General features: G+C 41.0%; 1 protein-coding gene across 4 annotated transcripts in view; it reads left to right on the top strand.

Annotated features, from left to right (window-relative positions):
• The window catches only part of CCDC187 (coiled-coil domain containing 187), a 141,853-nt gene extending 116,846 nt beyond the window's left edge, over nucleotides 1-25,007 (top strand). For 3 of the 4 annotated variants that reach the window (XM_073599648.1, XM_073599646.1, XM_073599645.1), the window contains exons 25-30: nucleotides 9,887-10,014; nucleotides 11,441-11,526; nucleotides 12,611-12,684; nucleotides 15,101-17,340; nucleotides 17,469-17,552; nucleotides 24,708-25,007. In XM_073599648.1, coding sequence (XP_073455749.1) covers nucleotides 9,887-10,014; nucleotides 11,441-11,526; nucleotides 12,611-12,684; nucleotides 15,101-17,340; nucleotides 17,469-17,510 — 2,570 coding nt within the window. In that variant the 3' untranslated portion in view covers nucleotides 17,511-17,552; nucleotides 24,708-25,007. The remainder of the gene's footprint in view (nucleotides 1-9,886; nucleotides 10,015-11,440; nucleotides 11,527-12,610; nucleotides 12,685-15,100; nucleotides 17,341-17,468; nucleotides 17,553-24,707) is intronic. The other variant, XM_073599647.1, reaches the window with a different exon arrangement.
• The last annotated feature ends 948 nt before the right edge of the window (nucleotides 25,008-25,955 follow it).

Raw genomic sequence — 25,955 nt, 5'->3', positions numbered from 1 at the left:
ACTTCTAGAACTTCCAGAAGATACCACTGATGCCTAGTTACACCCCTTGACACAACCAACAGAGTGCTCTCCTTACAAAAGGAGGAGCCAATGGTAAAAAAGTTTGGCTTGGTCTGTCTAGCCTGGGCTGCCGATTACATCCCCCCATGTAGCAGGATGATAATAATGCTTACTTCCACAAATTCTCTTGCACAATATTAGAACCAATAATACCATTTAAAAAAATTCTCTTGGGCCTAATTCACATGGCTATCCAGGGCCATACACTAATCAGATCAGCGTATTTGTGTGGCAGGTACGGCCAGGTGAGTACATGAGAACAGCCATGGACTATGTCAGTCTGTCATTATTTGTCAAGTCTGAGCTGCCTCAGCTGATCACAAACACCTGGCCCTAGCTGTTGCACAAATATGCTGATCTGGGCAGTATATAGCCCTGAACAGCCATGTGCATGAGGCCTTCTGGTGTCTTTGTTTAGTGGATAGTAATATTCAACATTAGATCAATACAGTGGATCATGGAAAAAAAGAGAAAGTCCTCAGGACAAATTCAAACGTGGAAGCGGAATAAGATGTGCAGTGACAAGTAATCGTTATTCGTGCTCCACCATCACTCGTGTGAGAGAAATACAAACTCACCAGATATCTAAATAAAATGAGCCTTGTAACAATCAACGTTCTTGGGTATCCATATTTATATGAAGAAGACGATCCTCAGTTCAAGAGAAATCTCCTTAGATTAATATACCAAAGAAGCAGAATGTATATCATAGCGCAACAAGTCTTTTGCAACAGGTATCCCAGCATATAAATAGTAAATGCGCACTTACATGGCGGGGTATTGCGGAGTATGGCGGGGTATTGCGGAGTATGGCGGGGTATTGCGGAGTATGGCGGGGTATTGCAGAGCATGGCAGAGTATGGCGGAGTATGGCGGGGTATTGTGGAGTATGGCGGGGTATTGCAGGGTATGGCAGAGTATGGCGGGGTATTGCGGAGTATGGCGGGGTATTGCGGAGTATGGCGGGGTATGGCGGGGCATGGCAGAGTATGGCGGGGGCATGGCAGAGTATGGCGGGGGCATGGCAGGGTATGGCGGGGGCATTGCAGAGTATGGCGGGGGCATTGCAGAGTATTGCGGGGGAATTGCAGAGTATTGCACAGCATTGCAGAGTATTGTGGGGGCATTGCAGAGTATGGCAGGGGCATTGCAGAGTACTGCACAGCATTGCAGAGTATTGTGGGGGTATTGCAGAGTATTGTGGGGGTATTGCAGAGTATTGTGGGGGTATTGCAGAGTATTGTGGGGGTATTGCAGAGTATTTCACAGCATTGCAGAGTATTGTGGGGGTGTTGCAGAGTATTGTGGGGGTGTTGCAGAGTATTGCACAGCATTGCAGAGTATTGTGGGGGTATTGCAGAGTATTGTGGGGGTATTGCAGAGTATTGTGGGGGTGTTGCAGAGTATTGCTCAGCATTGCAGTGTAGTGGGGATGGCTGAGCATGGATGGATGGATGCCTGGATGTCTCTGTGCAGCGCTGTGGGCACTACACATACAGCCCACAGCGCTGCAGACATCCATCCATCCCCCTCCCCGCTCACTGTGTACCGATCGGTACACAGGCGGGGAGGAGAGGGGGAGGAGAGGAACCGGCGTCATCAGATGACGCCGGTCTGTTTACATGTGATCAAATGACGGCGCGATCACATGGTAAACGGCCGCGATCAGCGGCCATTTACCGGGATCTGTGATGCGCCGGGTCCTCCGGACCCGGCGGTCACGGATGTGTTCGGGTGCGCGCCCCAGGGGGCGCGCGAGAGGGGAATTCTGGGAGGACGTCATAGTACGTCCACCCAGAGTTATCCAACCGCCCTGCAGCCGTCATTCGGCTATGGGCCGGTTGGTAAGTGGTTAAAGAAGAAGATACAGGTCTGTGAGAGACAGAAATCTTGCTTGTTTGTAGGTGACCAAATACTTATTTTCCACCATAATTTGCAAATAAATTCTTTCAAAAATCAGACAATGTTGATTGTCTGGATTTGTTTCCACATTTTGTTTGTCATAGTTGAGGTATACCTATGATGACAATTACAGGCCTCTCTCATCTTTTTAAGTGGGAGAACTTGCACAATTGGTGTCTAACTAAATACTTTTTTGCCCCACTGTATATATATATATATATATATATATATATATCTATATATCTATATCTATATCTATATCTATATCTATAGATATAGATATAGATATATAGATATCTATCTATTTAGAAAACAAAGTGATGCAGACATAGGTTGCACTAGATGGTCCTGTGTCTTTTTCCATATATACAGTATATTATGTAACTAGGTAACCAGTGCGATCCAGTAAGTGCTATAAATGTGCCTAAGTGAGAATCATGCCCACTGGTTATCGAGGAAGCGTAACGTGACCATGCATGCTGTATTTGGTATTCTATTATAGGTAGGGTGCTCAAGGATTTGGAGCTTTAGGAGCAGTTGGGAATTAAACTGGAGATGCCTGTTATATAGATCTGCTGTCAGTCTACCATGTGTGAGGATATAAGTACTTTAAATAATAATAATAATAACACCGGTATACTTTTTAATGTGATTTTTATTCCATACCAAATGAATCACAATAGTTTTGCACTAGTGGTCCCTTATTTGTAGTTCCAGGTGGTTAAAAAAAAGCAGACTAAATCCTATGACCGTTTCACATGCTACACATGTGCATGATCAATGAAGTGGCAGATTTGCTGTTTTATGAATTGGAAAATACCTTTCCAATTACAAAAAAAGCTATAAAATCTACATAAAAACAGGATGCAGTTAAAATGTTTAAACTGAGAAAATGCACCTTTTTAAGGGAAAAAAAGGTATTTTGAAACTGATGACAACAATACATCTCAAAGAAGATGGGACAGGGCCACGTTTACCATGGTGTAGCATCCCCTCTTCTTTTAACAACACTCTGTAAACATCTGGGAACTGAAGAGCTAGTTGCTGAAATTTTGGGAGAGGAATGTTGTCACATTCTTTCATGATATAGGATTCTCAATGCTCAACAGTCCTGGGTCTTCTTTGTCATATTTTTCATTTCGAGATGCAGCAAATATTTTCATTTGGTGAAATTTCTGGACTGCAGGCAGGCCAGTTAAGCACCTGGAATTGTCTACTACGAAGCCATGCTGTTATCATAGATGCATTGTCCTACTGAAATATGCAAGGCTTATCCTGAAAAAAGACTTCGTCTGAAAGGGAGCATATGCTGCTCTAAAACCTGGATATGTCTTGCAACATTGATGGTGCTTTTCCCGATGTGCAAACTGCGCATTCCATACTTACTAATGCAGACGCTGATAATAAGCTGGATGGTTCCTCTCCTATTTAGTCCGGAGGATGCGGCGTCCATGGTTGCCAAAAAGAATGTGTAAATTCGATTTGTCTGACCCCAGAACAGTTTTTCACGTTGCAACAGAACAGACCATTTTAAATGAGCTTTGGCCCAAAGAAGAAGGCGGTATTTCTGGATTATGTTCAGATATGGCTTCTTCTTTGCATGATGGAGCTTTACCTTTCATTCTTGGATGGCACAGAGAACTGTGTTCACAGCCAGTGATATTTGGAAGTATTCCTGAGCTCATAGAGTGATAATCCATCACAGAATCATGCCTGTATTTAATACAATACCGTCTGAGGGCTGAAGACCATGGGCATCCAATATTGTGTTTCAGCCTTGTCCCTTTCCTGGAATCTTTTGATGATATTATATACTCTAGAAGATGATATATTTAAAGTCTTTGCAATTTTACATTGAGGAGCATTATTCTGAATTGGTGAACCTCTGCCCATTTTTACTTCTGAGACACTGTCTGTCTAAGATGCTTATTTTTTACCCAGTCATGTTACTGACCTGTTACAAATGAACCTATTTAGTTGCAAAATGTTCTTCCAGCTCTTCCTTGTTAGTACCGCTTACTTTGCCAGCTTTTTGTTGCCCTGTCCCAACTTATTTAAAACGTGTTGCTGCCATCAATTTCAAATTTACCTTATTTTTTTTCTTAATTTTTTATTTTTATTTTAAACATTTTCTATGTTTTCTAATTTGTATTGTGAATAAAATATGGAAACTTTTTTGGAATTGGGGTTGTACAAGTAAAGTACCATTAGGTGAAAGTGCTGTATTTTAACAAGCAGAGAAAGAGATTTATGATTCCATTGATAAGGAACAGTGTTAAACCTCTGCCTTGCCTGGACACCATGAACGAGATCCGAAAGACAGATCCTTCACAACAGTCATGATGTGCCTGCTTAAATGTACAATTCCATATGTGTGCATCTTGTTTTTATGGTTCTTTTTTGGTTTGCACTTTTCATATGAATTTTATATGAGCCATTGCAGTCTGATTCTATAATCCTTTCACTGTACCTTCTTGGTGGGACGACAGACTAGTGAACCTCCAGCACATAAAACGCGTGCTTACCAGAGGCAAGCTTAATCTTGCTTGCGGCTATCAACCCAGCCAGGGCCTTTATCCAGAATTTGTTGAATTGTCAGCACACAATGAATCCTCAGTAGATATTAGGCAGATCACCCACACATGCGGACCAGGGCAATATGATGTTTGCTGGTCTTAAACATGAGCCAGGGTGGTACACCCAAAAAGTAAAAAAACTTGCCATAGTATAAAATGTAACACACAGGTTATTTTTATATTAAAGGTTGCACTTACATGAAAAATGTTAAAAAGTAACATCAATCGTAAAACCAGCCAGCTGGCTAGCGAACACCCGTCCTCCCGGGATCACAACGTGGTGACGTCAGCACACCACTCCTCCCGACGAGCGTTTCCTCATAAACTGACATCGTCCTGGGGCACGGGTGACTGACTGACTCATCACGCTAAATAGTACACAGGAAGAGCCACACCTCGATCTGAGTCTCAGGTGGCGGATCTCAAAACTCCATATAGGAGACTGGCACATCACCCCTTACTCCAGTACTAACCTTATTAAAAAGGAAAGATTTAACCAAATAATAAAAACAGTTAAAAAGGTCTACCCAGATCAATCTCTAAGGGTCAGTTGGTAACTATTAGTGTATTGGTATATCCACCCCGAATACATTACCTATCAAACCGTCAGTTACTACTGTATTGAGGGCTTAGTCACAATAGCAGGCTGACACACTAACAACAGGATATCGGAGAAAGAGGCCCGAACAAAAGCACAACTATTAGATGGTAATGGGTTATCCAAAAGCCATCCATAGAAACTCCTACCTATAAAAGGAAACAAAAAACAGAAAAGGTGCCTTTTGTGTTACATTTTACACTATGGTGAGTTTTTTCGCTTTTGGGTGTACCTGCCTGGCTCATGTTTAAGACCAGTGAACATCATATTGCCCTTGTCTGGATGTGAGGTTAATCTGCCTAATATCTACTGAGGATTCATTGTGTGCTGGCAATTCAACAAATCCTGGATAAAGGCCCTGGATGGGTTGATAGCCGCAAGCACGATTAAGCTTGCCTCTGGTAAGCATGCATTTTATGTGGTGGAGGTTCACTAGTGTGTTGTGGTGTTCAGAAGCTGGTCAATCAGTCTGAATATTCACGATTTTTCACATCTCACTTGCAACTGAGGGACTCTGTTATGTATTAGTTATAATTAAGTTCAGATTTAATTGTGGTGATTCACAGATTGCTTTTGTATTATTGTGGTGATTTATTGATTGTATACATATCATTCACTACTGAGTTCACATTAAATTGTGGCTACTCACTGAATGTTCATTTATTTATACGTTTTCACCTATTAGCGTGGCTTCTTTTGTTTATTTTTGCTTTGGTGTGTATCTCACTTTGAGCCACAGCTTTTCTTTCACTTATTTAAACTATTTCTTTATTAGCGCGCTAACTTCCATATGTATTCCAACTGTAGCTCTGCAGGCTTAGGGTCTTTCAGAAAAAAAGATACTGCCAAACACAAGGATTTATTTAGCATCTAGCAAGACAGAAACGTGTCAAAGATGCTAGAATGAAAAAAACATAAAAGCCACTTAGCGGTTAAACCAAATCTATTGACTGTTAAATGCAAGATGCATGCAGGGACAATTTCACTTTTGGTAAAAGCCCCCCCCAACTCTTCCCCATTCCCTCATCTTACTGAGCTGCATCCATGCATCCATGTGCAGAATTAGCTGGGATTCTTTCTGTAAAAGCTGTGCATCCCTAGGTATTGCAACACAATAAAGATCTTGGGATATGTAACTGATCCCACTGACTCTGCAAGGGTGGAATGGATGTCGGCCCAGGATTCCTTGGACCGTCTGAGATCCTCCACTGTGGAGCGAAGGAGATTTTTTACAAAGTTGGCGTTTTACGAGGAGGGGGAAAAGACGGGCCGCCTAATTGCTAAAATTGCACGATCTCAACAACAGTCACCGGCCATTGGTGCTATTCGTGCAGCTAATGGTAAAGTAGTTAATTCTCCAGAGGTCGTTATATCCGAGCTGGCATCCTTTTATGGAGACCTATACAGATCGAGGGATGCTTACTCGGATGCAGACCTGACCGCATATATGTCCAAAGTTGATTTACCATTACTGTCTGCTGAAGCTAAACTACAATTGGATGCTCTGATAACCCTGGAGGAGCTTCAGATTGAGGCCTGCTCTTTTCCTACCTGTAAGGCATCGGGAGAAGATGGCCTCCCTATGGAGGTATTTAATCAATATGGGGAACAGATACTTCCAGAACTGTTAAAGATTTTTAATGCTTGCCTGGAAGCAGGTAAGCTCCCTTACTCTATGGCAAGAGCAAATGTAATTTTACTTCTTAAACCGGGGAAGGATCCGGTTGACCCTGGCTCCTACAGACCTATTTCATTACTTCAAAGTGATGTAAAGATCCTTGCCAAGGTCCTGGCACTTCGGGTCAACGGGATTATCTCCTCCATTATACACCAAGATCAGGTTGGCTTTATGCCACAAAAATCCACGGCTACAAACTTGAGGAGATTGTTCTTAAACATGCAAATACAAGCAGATAACGGGGGTCAAAGGGCTCTGTTGTCTCTCGATGCCAATAAAGCATTTGATAGCATAGCTGGAGATATTTATGGGCAGTATTAGATACATTTGGCTTCGGGGAACGATTTGTAGCTTGGGTTAAATTGCTGTATGCATCCCCTCAGGCCAACATCAGAATAGCAGATAGAGTATCACCAGCCTTTGCCCTGGGCAGGGGGACAAGGCAAGGTTGCCCACTATCCCCTTTGCTCTTCGCAATTGCAATAAAGCCACTGGCAGCCATGATAAGAGACAGTACACAGATCAAGAGGTTCCAATATGGAACCCTGAAAGAAAAAATAATGCTATATGCAGACGACATGTTACTCTTTCTGGGAGACCCGAGTCATTCACTATCAGGGGTGATGTCCATAATAAAACAGTTCGGTCACTACTCTGGGTTGACCATAAACTGATCCAAGTCAGCTCTGATGATGCTGGATAAGGACCGAGAGGTTGTACTCCCTGACCATTGTCCTATCCCTCTGGTTACTAGTTTCAAGTATCTGGGCGTACAAGTTGCACCCAGGCTTGGAGACTACTGCTCCCTAAACATATATCCATTACTGTCCCACTTTCGAGACAAAATAAATACTTGGAACAACTTAACAATGTTGCTGGCAGGCAAGGCCAACTTCATTAAAATGATTTTAATGCCCCAGTTGTTATACTTCTTACACAATACACCAGTAGTGATACATCTTAAAATTTTCAGAATAGTAAACACCCTCTTTCATCGATTGTTATGGAATACCAAGCCTCCTAGAATTAGGCTGGAGCAGTTGCAGCAATCTAAAGACAACAGACGGCTGGCAATCCCCAACCCCCGGTTGTATTATATAGCGGCCCAATTGCAACAACTGGTCGGCTCAATGTCTCAAGATCCGACGTGTTCAGCAGCCCAGCTAATGCTGACTGCCTCTGGAGTGGAGACCATCCCTATGGGCCTAGAGGCTCAACTGTTTGCGAAGTCCAACAAACAGACCCCAACGCTGTCACTCGTACAGAAAATATGGAATAAGGTCAGACATCTCCATTGGGTACAAGGATTTATGGAATTCAGCCCAATATGGGGTAATCGCACGTATATTGAGTTGGAAAAATTATAATAAGGGCCTAGATGGCGTGCTCACGGTGTGAAGTTGCTCTCCCACATATTTAGGGAAGGTAAACTGCTCACCTTCATAGAACTACAAGCTAAATTTAACTTACCAGATACCATGCTTTACCCATACCTTCAGTTGAGGCATGCTGTTGCTGCGCAGGGGAATGCTGGGGAATGGACATTGTCTTCCACCCCGGTGTTCCATGTGCTGCAGAACAGCAGTGTAACTAAGGGGATTATATCCCAATGCTATCAGATGCTATTAGTGAGACACTTGCGGGCCTATCCATGTAAGGCAGTGTCGGTTTGGGAAAGGGACCTTGGTCAAATTAGAAGGGAACAATGGGAAGAAGCCCTACAATCCATACCCACAAGCTCCCTTAATGTCGCATAAAAAGTCTCCCAATTGTACATAATACTGAGGGTGCACTATACCCCGAAAAAATTGCATAGGATGGGCAGGGTGGCGGATCCTTTGTGTTGCCGTTGTCGACAACATGACGGGGACCTTATTCACCTCCTATGGCGCTGCCCGAAGCTCCATCGGTACTGGAATGAAGTAGTTGGTACACTCAATGGGGTATTTCAGACAAAAGTTCCCACTGATCCTTTGTGTTGCATATTGGGAGTTCTGGAGGAGGTGATCCCTCACGAATTAATCAGAGTCGCATTCTCCAGGGCACTATTCCAGGCCAGGAAGCTCATCCTAATGGGTTGGAAATCCACCTTGCCACCTACTAGCAATTCCTGGATAGCACACATGGGAAAAACCCTAATTATGGAAAAATACATATACCAACATAGGGGATGCCCGGGTAGGTTTGAACGTATATGGTCAAGATGGCTAGACACAAAAGGTTTAAGCCCAAGAGAACTTGTGATGTCCAGACTCCTGCAGTCTCCTTAAATGGGATGAGGGGATGCAAGACAGCATACATATTATGAACAAAACAGGTTGTGGGGGTGGAACTTGGGAGAGGTGAACTACAATTGTATGGAGTAATGCGTTCGGTTATAAGGCCAATTGTAACAAATCTGTATATCTGTTAATGAACACAAAGAATCTGTATTTGTAACTTGTGCATTGGTCGTTGTTGGAAATTATACAAATGTTCAACAAAACCTTTTTGATAAAAAAAAAAAAAAAAAGATCTTGGGAGCAGAATGAGGATATTTGGGGGGGGGGGTGGCTGACACATAAAAGAGGGTGGGGTAACAATTTAAGGACAACAAATTCTCTAAAAGTAGAGTTGTCCTTTAAAGTTCATCTCAAGTATACTTCAGAAAGATTTTATTTAGAACTAGTGAATGTACATACTAGAATTATCCATAATGATAGTAAAGTTTGTTGAAAAACACAGGACATTATTATTATTTTTCATTGTTAAAATCCCATCTTAAGTTTATTTTTAACAAGAACGATCTTTCTATTGTTTTTTGCTGCACCATTCTGGATCTCAGCCCCTCACTTTTTGATTGGATAAAAATTCAGACCCTAATCCAATCAGCGTCAGAAAGAGAAGATGCTGAAAAAAGATTTGGATGGCTGACTATTTAACCACATAAATCAGAGTTCAGAATACAGTTATAATGATTAATGTTTTTTGTCAGAGGATTTATCACCAGCACTATCGCATGGATAAAAATATTAACCTGCATGACTCCGTGGAGCTGAACAAGGTGGTAATAATGTACATTATGCATTACAGATAGAGGAGATGAGAGCAATCCTTTATCTGCAAAGAGCAAGCCAGTGATGGGATCACTCCAGAGCCCTCTTACTAATCTGTGTCAGGAGTTTCTTATGTTGAGGGAGGATCTTGGTAATCACTCACAGGTAACGTGGCAAACGCCAACCCCTGCTTTGCATCTATTATGTATAGCCATTATGCATTCACATACATTATAATAAATCACTGTGGCTCTTGCAAATATGCAGATTGTTCTGGTTTACATGTGAAACTGTTTTAGAAACTCCCCTGTAAAAGGTGCTAGTAATCAAAGACCTTAATAACCTCTTGCTTGTATCTTGTATCTTGTAGTTAACCAAACAAACTGATTGGGATATTATTTTATATTCTTACAGAAATGTATGTATATTTACATTTTTGATAGAGTCTTGTGGGTTTAGCCACCTGCTGCCTTTCTATACATCCTGAGAACTATAGCTCTGTTCTAACATATCTAGAGCTTTACTTATTCAGTAACAGATTATCTTCATGCCTTCTATTCTAGTCTTCAAAATATCATGTGAATTAAAAATCTAACAAGGACAGTGGGGCCCCTTTGAGATAGTCACAGCTTAAAGCCTGCATGCAAAAGAGAGTAAATTAAGTGTTTGGTCTATAAAGTGTATATTTAGTTGAATTGTTTTTAACCCCTAGTAAAAAAAAAATCCCCTCCAATAAACATAATCACATCCTAAATAAATGAACCTTAACAATTAGGCCACATACATGTGTGCATATGTTATAGCACACCTTCACACATGTTTTATTGCAATTCTTTGCAGCATATTGACGATTGTTCTCAAAGCTACCTCAGTGCAAAAAAATAAAAATAACCCTAAATTTAGGTATATCACTCCTAATATCATGCCATTAACCATTATAAGTGCACTATTGTATCAATAATTTTCATGGTAAACAATTTTTTTTTTTTATTTTATTTCAAATGTGTACTGTGTGCTGGATTTAAATTTTTGCACTGAAAATTTGTTGCATTTCGGTCAGCACAGCAGCTTGTGCAAAGAAGTCATAGTTTAAGTGCAGGCTGTGCACTTGTTCCCTGTAGATTCCTCTTGTATGTCAGATTAACCATCCCAGTTTTTCTGTAAAGATGAGTTGCCAGTTGAAAGATTCAGCAGTCACAGCTTATCGTGCAATAAACATGTATGGTTGTATTGGCCAAGCGTGTGCGTTTAGACCCTGTGTAGGCACCCAAGTCACTGTCCTTATTTGAAAACAACTAAAATGACTATTCAGGAAAATTCATGACTGCCCGACAAGGGGGCATCTGCAGCGGTCAGAGTTCCCATTGTCAACTTAAAAAATGTTATTACCTTATCCTGTCATGATCAAATGGTTTAGGGAGAGTTTATACATGTTAATTACTATTTATATGCAGTGAAGCTGCTAAATAAAGGAAAGGGTAATATCTGCAAGAATCTGTTCCAATAGTGCTTCATTTTGCCTCTTCCAATTGCAATGCCTGCCTGCCTGTCTGTCTTCTACAATTCTATTGAAGCTATGCATTTTATTTAGGAAAAGAGGAAATCTTCTAAAGAAGATAACCTGGCCTTATGTGTCGGTATAAAAGAAACACACGTTGTTCCTGAAAAGGAAAAAAGGTAATTATACTTATTACGTTACAAATTTCGCTCAAGATAACATTAACAATTCATTGCCTTGGGAATTACACTAAGCCCAGTTTGAATTCAAAATAGCCATATAACATAACTTTTTTCAATTTTTTTCTGTAGTGTATTCTAGGACATTCTAAAACAGCTACTAAAAACATTCTAGCAGTGCAGGAAAAAAAACTATGAAATGATACAATGGACTTTGGAATGCAGTGACCCTGTTCAAGCTAAAATATCAATCAGCATGGTGCAGTGATTGGTGAGGGCACAGACATATGTTTTTTTAGGGTGTTGAGTACTAGGTTAGCTCTTCTTGTTCTTCTGTCACAGAATACAAGGTGGAAGTCAGTGGTGTCGCTAGGGGGTGGCTTTTGGGGCTATAGCCCTGAATCTGGGGCCCATAGCCCCGAGTCTCTGCAGGGGTCCCCAAGGGGAGGGGAGGCTCTCTGGGGACCCTGATGTAATTGGGGGGGCTCTCTTGGGACCCTGATTTTAAGGAGGAGGCTCTCTGGGGACCCTGATTTTAAGGAGGAGGCTCTCTGGGGACCCTGATTTTAAGGGAGAGGCTCTCTGGGGACCCTAATGTAAGGGGGGGCTCTCTGGGGACCCTGATGTAAGGGGGGCTCTCTGGGGACCCTGATGTAAGTGGGGGGCTCTCTGGGGATACACACACACACGTATATTACTGTATATACATGTGTATTCCCGTCCAAGCATATGACTTTCTTTACTACGCTGCTATGGGCTCTAGCCCCAGATCTTTTGTAGACCTAGCAACGCCCCTGGTGGAAGTGCTAACTGGTTATAATCAGTGGTTTCAACACACACATATTACAAAAAAAAATTATATTTCTTTTAATAGATTGGAGTTCCTTGAACGGAGAGGCCTGTAGCTTTGTGCTGGTATTTGCTTACCACCATAAACTTTCTATATTTTACTTTTAGGACACAAAACAGAACACTATAGAAAATGAGAAGGAGAAAACCAATAGGGAACAAACAGTGCCCATCATTATATCTACTTAATGTATTTTACAATGTTGTTATTTTACCTTTCCATTTTCATTTAAAGAGAAAATATGGATTTTCAAGGTCACGAGATGATGAAAAAATCAGAAAACACTGACACCTTGGAAAAACAACGGAGTAAGAGATCCTGTGAAGTAAATGTGCAAAGTTGTGAAAGTTTTTTTTTTGTATTTGAAATTTTTAAAATACTATACACTTGTTAAAAAGAGAATTAGAATATTGTTGTGCCTAAATTTAGTAGTTGTTGCTACTGAACATACTAAAGTGTCACCATTTAATGTCCAGAGGTCATTGATGTCTAGCTGGCAAACCAATTTTAGCAACAACATAATGTGCTGGTTACCTTGAAGTGGGCCTTAAAAACTGAGGTTTTGCTATGTTATCTTGGCAGTACCCTAAAAAGCTACCTTTTCTCCTTAACCACTTCAGCCCCGGAAAAATTTACCCCCTTCTTGACCAAAGCACTTTTTGCGATTCGGCATTGCGTCGCTTTAACTGACACTTGCGCGGTCATGCGACGTGGCTCCCAAACAAAATTGATGTCCTTTTTTTCCCACAAATAGAGCTTTCTTTTGGTGGTATTTGATCACCTCTGTGGTTTTTATTATTTGCGCCATAAACAAAAAAATAGCGACAATTTTGAAAAAAACGCATTATTTTTTCCTTTTTGCTATAATAAATATCCCCAAAAAATATTTTAAAAAACATTTTTTTTTCCTCAGTTTAGGCCAATACGTATTCTTCTACATATTTTTGGTAAAAAAAAAAATCGCAATAAGCGTTTATTGATTGGTTTGTGCAAAAGTTATAGCCTCTACAAAATAGGGGATAGTTTTATGGCATTTTTCTTGATATTTTTTTTTTACTAGTAATGGCGGCGATCAGCGATTTTTTATCATGACTGTGACATTATGGCGGACACATCGGACATTTTTTACACATTTTTGACACATTTTTGGGACCATTGTCATTTATACAGCAATCAGTGCTATACAAATGCACTGATTCCTGTGTAAATGACACTGGCAGTGAAGGGGTTAACCACTAGGGGGCAGTGTAGGGGTTAAGTATGTGCTGGGGGGTGTTTCTAACTGTGGGGGGGTGTGGCTACGTGTGACACGTCACTGATCTCTGCTCCCGATCACAGGGAGCAGAGATCAGTGACACTGTCACTAGGCAGAACGGGGAGATGCTTGTTTACATTAGCATCTCCCCGTTCTCCCTCTCCATGAGGCGATCGCGAGTATCCCCGCCGCGATCTACTCCGCAGGACCCGCGACCCAACTTACGAAGCTCCTAGCCGGCATGCTCCGCCGGCAGCGCACGCGCAATGGCACGGCAGCAAATTTAAAGGGACATACGGGTACGCCCATTTGCCCAGCCGTGCTATTCTACCGACGTACATCGGTGTGCGCCGGTCGGGAACCAGTTAAATGTCTCCTGAAAAATAACAGAGCACTTCCTGGTATGTGAGTGTTCCTAGGGACTGCTGTACCTACAGCCCCAAGGCTGTATATCTGCAGTTTATGATCTAAGGCACTGCTGTGCTGACTGCTAGCTTTTGGAAATTTGCTGCTTACTGTTCTGTTTGCTGGTGACTCTAACATGTGGATGGAAAACCCTGCCTCAACCACTGATGATCACTTCCAGTTTTTGAGCAGAATTAATTTGCGCTCTCTCTCTGTGACATTATCTACCCCTCCTCTCTGCCTCTAAGTAAGGCGGTGTTAAACCCACACACAAAAGTTAAAAAATTTGAAGCTTATCAATCTTTAAATGTGATGACTGCCTTAGTTTTCCTTTTTAGACTTCTTTTTGCATTATTTTCACCTGCTGATCCAGCCAGTAACACACTTCCCTTGGACAGCAACACTGTCAGTCTGCGTAGTGTTAGATTTACTAGCAGATTTAAATAGACATGACTAAAAAATAAAGCCGAACTCCAGCTAACACTTTTTAAGCAGTTGCAGTACAGTTACAGTTGTTTTTCCTTTTGGGATAATGGTTTTACATTACAAATAGAAGTTTATCATCGTGAGCATCCTTGTCAGTGGTAAATTGTCTCAACCCTGCAACTGCCAGTTTGGCTGGACAGCTTGGTCTTTTAAATGAAGTTGAAAAATACTCAACTTACTGGCTGGATCAACAGGTGAAAATAAAGGAAGAAATCCTTAAAAAGGGAAGTAATGCAGCCACCACATATAAGATATAGTAAGCTGCATTATATTACTTATTTTTATTTTTTTTAATTTTTTTACTGCTTTAAAAGATGGAGATCTCTGTAGCTGATTTATCAGCTCCACTCATTCATAGCAGCCATTACATATGGGTATGTGCTCTGTAGAAGTTAGTTTTACATAATGAAAAAAGCAGCACAAATATTGAGACTCTAGTTGGGAAACCCTGTTATTAATGTCGCAGAGATATATGACACTGGAAACTATCTACCTGTAATGTGAATACGTTTTGGGTGGGAAGAGGAACTGTAGAAAAAATTATCATAATAATATGATTTCTAATGTTGCCATTTCAGATCTCAGTGTGTTAACTGCAGACAAAGGGACCACAGAAGATACTAAATTGGCATCTGAAATCAGCATTGACAGGATACTGAAACCTTCAGAATCAAATGTTCCATTACAGGCACAGGAAACTGGCACTCTCCTATCCTCTTTTGTAGAATTTCATAAAGTTTCTGCTAAACTCATTACCATCTCAGAAAGTTCTGTCTCTGTATCAGATCAGGGGCAGGATGGTCAGGACACAGAGAGTGGCGATTCAGATGTGTTTGACGTGGAATGTACTGGTATTCCAACTGAAGGAAGGTACAATTTTGATGGAAAGTCGGTCTCTCAGCCATTTGACCCAAATCTTCTTGGAGAAAGTGACAAAAATAATATAATTAAGTCTGCTTTTCACAATGGTAAATCTGTAGAATCTTCTAACCTTTCCACTTCTCAAAAAGGATCCCTGAATTCCAGAACTGGGGTAACTTTGGTTATGGAAGATACAAAAACCCAAAAAGCACCCTTGGCATATGAATCTTTTCCAACCTCTGAAGATGTGACAGAGTCAGATTCTAAAACATACAGCATAGAAAATTTACTTGAAAATCAGGATGACACCACAGTCAAAGTTACAGACCTACAGAAATCGACATCAATGAGTCCAGAAAACATTAGTAATGTGGCAGGGATGAGTTTATCTGACACTAAAGACTGGACAAGAATGACGGAAACGAATGTGAAACAATCTTTTACAGAAAATGTAATCTCGGGGAAAATTGAGACAGCGCCATTTTATGCTACAAACTCAAAAGATTTATTTCAGATTAAAAGCTTCCCACATCCTAGTGAGGGAGAAGTGATATTCATCACAGATGAAGTCCTACAGCCTATTGAAGATACCTTGTCAGAAATCTTTTCTCCAGTTGATGAAAAGCTTTCTTACGGAAGTGAAGACTTGTACTCTGCAAAACAGGATCAGAGTGAAGGGCTGCCTCCTCTTCCTAGAGACACAGATTCAATTAAAAGTGATGATATTGACTCAGAGGACTTCCCTACTCCACCAGATGAAATAGTCTTCTCTGGAACAGAAGGTTTGCACAGTAGTCCAGAAGCTAGCCTAATTGAAGAAATCAATTTACAATATGATAATTTATTAATGGAAGATGCTTTTGTTCCAACATCTGAATCAGCTTATGAATTACCCAATGATGGATACTTTGAAGCTCCACCTGCAGAGCCTGAAGAACAAAAGAATTTACACATGGTTGTGGGGCATCGTACACCATTCTTAACTTTATCAAAGGCAGAAGAGGATAGGCATGATCCTTTGTTCAACTTTGAGATTGGTGATAGGGTATTGGTAAAACTTTCCAAGCCGGGTACACTGAATTATAAAGGGTCAATGGCTTTTAGGGATGGCTATTGGGCAGGAGTAGTTCTGGACAAGGCTGAAGGAGACAATGATGGAACTTTTGAAGGAATAAGGTATTTTGATTGTCCTATGCAGTGCGGTGTTTTTGTAAGACCTGGGCAAATCTCACATCTACTGTTTGATGATCAAACAGATTTAGGCACTGCCACAGATGACAATAATGCATCTGGTGAGGGTCCATCTCCAAGAAATTTTAGGCCTCAGGATAAATCAGGTTCAGATACAATGCAGAAAAGACAAAATAAGGATGATAAAAAAGAACAATCATCTGAAAAAAACATAAACCAAACTAGGTCATGTTGTTTAAAGCCATCAGAGGCAAGCATTGATAAAAATATTACTGATACCTGTGGGATATACTCAAATGGTGTGAAAATAAAGCCTTCGAATGCAGACCGGGACCCTGGACAGGGTTTGCAAATAGGTCTCTTTTGTGCAGTTGACACTGACAAAATAATACTGCCGTTCCTTCTTCAAGAAAAACAAGAAACATTGGTTCTAAAGGTTACAGACAATGTTTTCGATAGAGTATTATCAGATGTACTTGAAATATTTGCTAAGATCACCCAGCAAAAATTCAACAAAGGCAATGTAAAGCAGCATAGAGAGAACACAGAGGAAAACAGTGAAAAATATGCTTTGGTTCAAACCAAAACTCATGACAAGCTGCAATCACTTACTACAAATGGGAGAGAGTCAGATGGATGTGTGGAAAACAAAGCTCATAAAATAGTAATGGAGTTTATAAAAGAATACATAGAAAGATATAACAAAATAATAAAGAAGAAAGAAAAGAAACATTCTTGTCCTATGGATGACTCCAAACATTTACAGGTATGCATATCATGTGAAATATGTATAATTTGCTCTTCCTGCTTTCCATTGGTAGGAATCGTAAAGCTGGCCATACACTGAGCGAATTTCAGCCAGTTAAAAAATCACCATTCTCGCTATCATTGCAGACAGGACCTTTGAAGATATTCTCACACATTCCTTACAACTGATGGAGAATGTTGGGCAGCATAAATGTTGTTAATGTGTCCTAGGTAATGTACATAAAATGTGTATTTAGAGGATTGTATACGTTATGAAAATTGCTATTGTTAGTGCTACTTGGCTAAGCACCATCTATGGTATGTAAACTGGTCACATATCATAATCACAGTGTTTTGTATATCTACACTAATTGCTAGCAGCTATATACCATTAAGCGCTGACACCATTTTTTCTTTTTTCTCTGGTCACATATCATATCTCCATGATTTTGGCAGAAAGCCTTTCTGCAAAAAATATTTATATATATATATTTAAAAAAACTTATTAGTCCCTGATTTTTTTTTTTATCATTTTGGTCTACTGTCTCTACACTTGCATTCTATCACACCAGCATTCAAATATGGAGGTGTATGAGATAACAATGAATACTTACTGCATAAGGTTAGAAGGAAAATATTACTTTAGAGTGATTATTTGCTGCAGCTGCAAAATGTTGGAAATCTTTGCCACAAAGCATTTGGTGATTAAGGCTGAGTTCACACCGCAGCACGCTCTGGCTCACAGCAGGAGTCCGGTGCGTCTCCATGCACAGTTTTATGTCTGATTTCAGCCCGAATTATTGGTTGAATTCGGTCCCGAAATCTACCAAAAGACGCATAGGGCTCCTGTGCAATTCGCACCGGAGCTTCTGCGGAGATGTGTGAACCGGCTCCATAGAGAGCTGGTCACAATCTCCTGCTATGCGAATTGGATGCGAGGAAATCTGCCTCCTGACACAGTGATTTGGTTGATGGAAAATCATATGAAAGTCAGCTGTCACTTATCAATGCAGGGCTTAGGCAACAAAGCTTGCATGCTGGGACTTATTTGAGAAAGTTTCACTAAATGAGAGATGCAGGTCACCAGCAAATAAACTAGAAAGTAGACCATAGAATGAGAACTTTTAAAAGGCACCCTAGTCAAATGTGAACATTTTGCTCCAAAACTTACTCAGAGAAGATCTACATGCCAAATGGCTATTATTTTTATCCTAGCATTCATCTTCTGCAGCTGACTGCCCATAGTTTGTATGGATGCCCATACTGTATATTCAGGAATCTACTCTGAATATGAGTCTGTGAAAATGCTGCCTCTGTGGTTCTTGGTTACAGCACTGTTGAAACTAGCTTCATGGGCTACTTTAAAACTCAAAACAAAAATAACCTGCAAAGACAGTAATATGGGAGGTGCCTTTGTTAAGACAGTGAGAGGGTCAGAGATGACCTGAAGTCTGACACTTGTTAGGCTGTCAGTGTTTGAGGTCTGGTAGTTGACAGGCCAGCAACTGTAAGAACCATATCACCTATCTTGATGCTGGCAGCAAACCACTAGCAACAGGATTCCCTAAGAGACTGCTCCTACAGCATTCATTGAGAACAATAAGCCAACAGCCACAAAGGCTGTCTGTACTTGTAGTTTCCCATTCACAGAACCCTGTAAATGAATGACACAGCCGGGCAGTCGGAGCCTCGCACGGCCGTACCTTTTTTAAAATAGTGACAGCGAGCGTGGGGGAGAAGATCCCCCACTTGCTGTCCTTAGATGCAGCGGATTAGGGAGATGCTGCAGGAATGGGAACATGTTACATGTCCACCCTAAAAATGGATGGAATGTGTAACATATTCCCAAAGGCGAATGTATCCTTTAACTATCCATAAGCTCAGGTTCACATTGAGGGCGGGTTTGAAATTGTCAATTTCAGCTGAACTTGCACGATTTCAAACCGGCAATTTGACAGATATCTGTGCGGGTTCATGCACAGATGTCTGTTTAAACCGCCCCCGAAGTCGCCAAAAGTAGTACAGGAACTACTTTTGGGAATCAGTGTAACGCCGACTTTGAGGTGCCGGCGATTTGACATGCGAGTTGACATGGCTTGATTTGGCCGATCTGAACGTGGGCTTAAAGGACACATTCATTACATTAAGTATTAACAAAGAACATTATTTAGTATTGTTAAAATATTTACTTTATTTTCTTTAGATTATTCCATACTATACCATGTATGTATTCAACCTTTGATTCTCAATAAACGTTTATTGTGAAAAAAATATACAGTATCTCACAAAAGTGAGTACACCCTTCATATTCTTGTAAATATTTTATTATACCTTTTCAAGTGACAACACTAAAGAAATGACACTTTGCTACAATGTAAAGTAGTGAGTGTACAGCTTGTATAACAGTGTAAATTTGCTGTCCCCTCAAAATAACTCAACACACAGACATTAATGTCTAAATCGCTGGCAACAAATGTGAGTACACCCCTAAGTGATAATGTCCAAATTGGGCCAAGTGTCAATATTTTGTGTGGCCACCATTATTTTCCAGCACTGCCTTAACACTCTTGGGCATGGAGTTGACCAGAGCTTGACAGGTTGCCACTGGAGTCCTCTTCCACTCCTCCGTGACGACATAACGGAGCTGGTGGATGTTAGAGACCTTGCACCCCTTCACCTTCCGTTTGAGGATGCCCCACAGATACTCAATAGGGTTTAGGTCTGGAGACATGCTTGGCCAGTCCATCACCTTTACCCTCAGCTTCTTTAGCAAGGCAGTGGTCATCTTGGAGATAAGTTTGGGGTCGTTATCATGTTGGAATACTGCCCTGCGGCCCAGTCTCCGAAGGGAGGGGATCATGTTCTGCTTCAGTATTTCACAGTACATATTGGCATTCATGGTTCCCTCAATAGACTGTAGCTCCCCCAGTGTCAGCAGCAGTCATGCAGCCCCAGACCATGACACTCCTACCACCATGCTTGACTGTAGACAAGACACACTTGTCTTTGTACTCCTCACCTGGTTGCCGCCACACACGCCTGACACCATCTGAACCAAATATGTTTATCTTGGTCTCATCAGACCACAGGACATGGTTCCAGTAATCCATGTCCTTAGTCTGCTTGTCTTCAGCAAACGGTTTGCGGGCTTTCTTGTGCATCGTCTTTAGAAGAGGCTTCCTTCTGGGATGACAGCCATACAGACCAATTTGATGCAGCGTGTGGCATATGGTCTGAGCACTGACAGTCTGACACCCCCACCCCTTCAACCTCTGCAGCAATGCTGGCAGCAATCATACGTCTGTTTCCCAAAGGCAACCTCTGGATATGACGCTGAGCACGTGCACTCAATTTCATTGGTCGACCATGGCGAGGCCTGTTCTGAGTGGAACCTGTCCTGTTAAACCACTGTATGATCTTGACCACTGTGCTGCAGCTCAGTTTCAGGGTCTTGGCAATCTTCTTATAGCCTAGGCCAGTGATGGCGAACCTTGGCACCCCAGATGTTTTGGAACTACATTTCCCATGATGCTCATGCACTCTGCAGTGTAGTTGAGCATCATGGCAAAATGTAGGGTGCCAAGTTTCGCCATCACTGGCCTAGGCCATCTTTATGTAGCGCAACAATACTGTTTTTTAGATCCTCAGAGAGTTCTTTGCCATGAGGTGCCATGTTGAACTTCCAGTGACCAGTATGAGAGAGTGAGAGTGATAACACCAAATTTAACACACCTGCTCCCCATTCACACCTGAGACCTTGTAAAAACTAACGAGTTGCATGACACCGGGGAGGGAAAATGGCTAATTGGGCCCAATTTGGACATTTTCACTTAGAGGTGTACTCACTTTTGTTGTCAGTGGTTTCAGACATAGATGGACTGGTCTCCAGACCTAAACCCTATTGAGCATCTGTGGGGTATCCTCAAGCGGAAGGTGGAGGAGCGCAAGATCTTTAACATCCACCAGCTCCATGATGTCGTCATTGAGGAATGGAAGAAGACTCCAGTGGCAACCTGTGAAGCTCTGGTGAACTCCATGCCCAAGAGGGTTAAGGAAGTGCTGGAAAATAATGGTGACCACACAAAATATTGACACTTTGGGCCCAATTTGGACATTTTCACTTAGGGGTGTACTCACTTTTGTTGCCAGCGGTTTAGACATTAATGACTGCATGTTGAGTTATTTTGAGGGGACAGCAAATGTACACTGTTATACAAGCTATACTCACTACTTTACATTGTAGCAAAGTGTCATTTCTTCAGTGTTATCAGATGAAAAGATATAAGAAAACATTTACAAAAATGTGAGGGATGTACTCACTTTGAGATACTGTGTATGTGTATGTATATATATATATATATATATATATATATATATATATATATATATATATATATATATATATGTATATATATATATTCATACTTCAAATCTTAAAGGGGAATTAAAGTCTTAAAGCGGTATTAAACCAATAATGTATTATATTGGAGTTTACCAGTCTTTAGATGTGGTGGCTGCATTCATTTTCTTTTTTCAGGCTTTTTCCCTCTTTTTTTACCTGGTGATTTAGCCAGTAACCCACCTCCTGTATCAGAGTGCCCACACTCTCTGACATGCAATGTCTCTTCTGCAATAAAATAAACCTACCTGCCTGCTCACAGTCTTCTGTAGCATGTACACTTAGCAGTTTACATTCCAGCACTGATCCTGTGTGCTGGAATGACTGAACTCCTGTGCATACGCAGAAGTGACATCTCACGCGGGCCAGTGAAGACAGTCACATCTGGTAGAAGCCAGGTAGAAGATGCCAGTGCCAGCAAGGGACTTTGGACTCTTGAAGGAGAGGTAAATATTCTGAACCTTTGTTGCACTTTACCTTTAGGGCAGCCACCAGCACAAGGGAAAGTACTTACATTGAATAAGAAATGTCCCTTGTGCTGGTGGCTGCCCTCTTCCTCTAAATCTTCAGTCCTTTGTCCCTCCCCATACTTCCACTGCAGTAATCTTAGTAATCTTCTGATGCTGTGGGCATTAATACAAGTCGCTAGACCTGTCATGGGCACTCATGAAGAGTGCCAACTATGCCCATCCTTTCAGCCCTCCCTCTTCCATTCATCAAAGCTGTTCTATAGCTTCTAGCAAGAACAGAGCTCTATGAATGGAGGACAGTTGGACAAAATGAAAGGTCCACTTCCTCCATTTATGGAGTGCTTTTAATTCCGGGAAGCTATAGTACACCTTTATGCATGGGGGGTGGGCAAAAAGGGCAGGCATTGTGGACCCTCCTAATGAGTACCTATGACAGATCCAGCAGTTTGTATTTACCCCCCCCCCCCCCCGCAGCATTGGAAGATTACCGCTGTGGGGGAGGAAAAGGACTGAAGATTTAAAACAAAGAGAGCAGCCACCAGCACAAGGAACACTTCTCATTCAATGTAAGTACCATCCCTTATGCTGATTTAAAATAAACAAAAACTTTACAAAACTTAAAGTGGTTGTAAACCTCAGACATGAAAAATGAACAAAGCACATCCCACTCTAGTTTTTACTAATCTAAATCCAAAGCACAGAGTGTTTCTCTCCTCTATCTGCTATCTCCTCTATCTGCCATGAATCACTTCTAACAGCCTACAGCAGTGGTCTCCAAACTGCAGCCCAGGGGCCAGATGTGGTCATTTGCTTGCTTTTATCTAGCCCTTGGGGCACTATTTAATTCACTGACACCAACAAAGAGGCACAGTTTCTACAATGACACCAACAATGGGGCACAGTTCATTCTACTGACACCAACAATGGAGCCCAATGACACTAACAATGGGGCACAATTCCTACCAATGACACCAACGATGGGGCACAATTCCTACCAATGACACCAACGATGGGACATTGTTTACTCCAACTGATGCATGAACATTTTCTACTTTGTATGGCCCCAGTCCGGCCCCCCTAAACTCGGAAGGACAGTAAACCGGCCCTTTGTTTAGAAAGTTTGGAGGCCCTTGGCCTAGAGAGAGACAGCCCCCTCCCTCCCCTCCAGCACACAGCTGTTGACGCATAGCCTTAGCTCTGTGTATTTTTTGATGAGCCTGTAAGCCTGCATAGAGGGGGAGGGGGGTGTCCTTTTCTTCCAGTTAGCTGTTAGGTATCAGGGAACTCGGTGATCTATGCATTGCAATGTGTGTGACATCAGATCCCCGTCCCCTGCTGCTAGAGCTGAGAAAAAAAACATTTGATTTGTGTGTTTTTATAGCAAAATACAGGAGAAATGGCTGCAGATAAAACGGTACAACTTATGTAGGAGGATTTGTTTAATCTCTGTGAATCACTTGAAGCTAGTCACTTCACAGGGCATATGTAAGGGTTTACAACCACTTTAATATTTTAAAATGTGTGTGTATCATCAGTCTATCTCTGTAGCTGTGTGTGCTGTTTTTTAGCTCTTCATAACAGCCAGCAGGGGACATCATACATAATCTGCAGACTGCAAAGGTGAAACATATAACTGTTCACCCTATAGATGTGTATGTTTCCCAGGAGGAAACTGGACATTGTATGGTGTAGACTTTAGCTATGCAGTCTGCCCATCAGATGCTTGATTACATTCCCAGACCTGTTTCTGGAAAAGTAACCAAGCAAATGATTAGCACAGCACAGCTAAAGTCTGCAACATCCAGTGCCAGCAAGGAGAAACATGGTCATCTAAAGGGATGCAAGGGATATGTTCTTTCACTCAGACTCAGTCATAATTACTTAAACTCTCTGTTCCTGGTGCAGCTTAATGTGTGACTACAAAAGGAGATGTTGACAGAGCAGAATGAATTGTAGAAACAGGCATAAAGGAATGAATGCAGATGGGGATCTCTGGAATCATTCTAGGCTAATAATGAGGACTTGATGTACACAGAATTTTAAAGAAACAGGATAAAACCATAGATAATTTAAACCTGATGCATACAATATATGTATATATATTTTTTTTACTTTGGTCATGCTTTAACAAAACTTGCTATCTAGAGCCACTCTTTAATTTACTGGAATTCACAGTCTTTGTTCCTTTTTTTTTTTACAAACTTTTTTTATTGATATTCCTACAGGCATTTTTGAGTATTTTTGCGTGAACTTTTTTTATTTGTTAGTTTTACAGTTTTTCAGCCTGTCCCTTTGAAGTGTACTGGGGACAGAAATGCTTAAAGCTTGCAGCTCAGAAGAAGCTTGTGTAGTTTTTTGAACTACAAGCTTCAAGCCAAACTATGCTCAGGTGTGAACAGGCACAACTGAGAATCAATTGAAATTTTGGATGAGCTTTGAGCTACAAAACGCTTAGGTGTGAATGTGTTGTAACATTTTACATGTTTATATTTACTTTTATTTTTTTCATGTATACAGGTTTCTACATCCTGAGAGCTACAAATAAACTGACTCCTGGGGAGAGTAGCATCCTACACTTCAGCAATAAACCAGAACAGTCTGACAGGATGACATTGCCTGCTGGGAAAATGACATTTTGCGATGTTAGTTACTAAAATGACAATTGGAATTTTTACTCATGCCCTATTTTTGTTTGCACTATAATTTAATTCATGCATTTTTTTGCACTATAATTTAATTTACAACAGTCTTTTTGTTCTTGGACTAATCAGTTAAAAGCATATTAAGCTTGCTAGTGTGGAAAATAATGAAAATAAAATAAAAAAGAAAATAATTTTATCAATAAATTTTTTTTTTGGAAAAAAAAAGAAAATAATTTTAATTTCAGAAATATTAAAGTGAAAGACATTTATACCTAGAATCTAATTCTGCTCTCTGACCCTGTATTAGGCACCCACTGGTGCTACACTTTTGGTGCAGTTAAACCTATTTTGTTGCTTTTTGTGCCCCCAGCCACCCTGCTGGGTTTATATTCACCTGTCCCTGATCCAGAGAGCTATCTCCCAAGATGCCTCAGAGCTGCTTGTTAGAATCTTCTGAGCTGGGACTTCAAATGAGCTGTGTGATCTTCATTCAGTGTTATGGAGAATTCGAACTCCTTGCTTATGCAGAATACAAACTCTCTATAGGATTGAAGGGAGAGAGCATGTGCGTTCTAGCTTAGAAGATTTTGACAAGTGGCTCTGCAGCTTTCTTTTGGTGGTGTTTAGCAACCACTGGGCTTTATATATATATATATATATATATATATATATATATATATATATATATATTTTACTATGTAAAGGAAAAAGTAAAGTATGCTGGTTTTGAAGTGGTTAAAACATGGAGCTCGGTAATGACACTAGATACAGTGTTTCATTAATGTATTAATGAGGAGGAGGTGAAGGGGTTTTTGTACAGGTCACTTTAAGTGGGAGGATGGAGATGAGGGGGTAAATGTGCAGGATGAGGAAGGTGGCGTAGTTAATATACCAGTCACATAGAGACACCATGGGATGTAAAAAAAAAAAATGATACCACAATCAAGTACAACCCCCATTATCAATTAGCTGCCACTGCTGCTGATCTCTTCATTCAAAATCTTATTTGATAAATACTTCCTCCCCTGTACGAGGCAGATTTAAACACTATAGTGTTTAGGTTTGTCACTTGCATTGACTCTGTAGAATGTGTTTGCGAATGTGTTTGCGATCTGCGATGTCG

This window comes from Aquarana catesbeiana, linkage group LG09 (assembly GCF_042186555.1).
Source record: "Aquarana catesbeiana isolate 2022-GZ linkage group LG09, ASM4218655v1, whole genome shotgun sequence".
NCBI lineage: Eukaryota > Metazoa > Chordata > Amphibia > Anura > Ranidae > Aquarana > Aquarana catesbeiana.
Note: the sequence above shows the minus strand (reverse complement) of the source record. Positions and strands in the feature narration are given on the sequence as shown.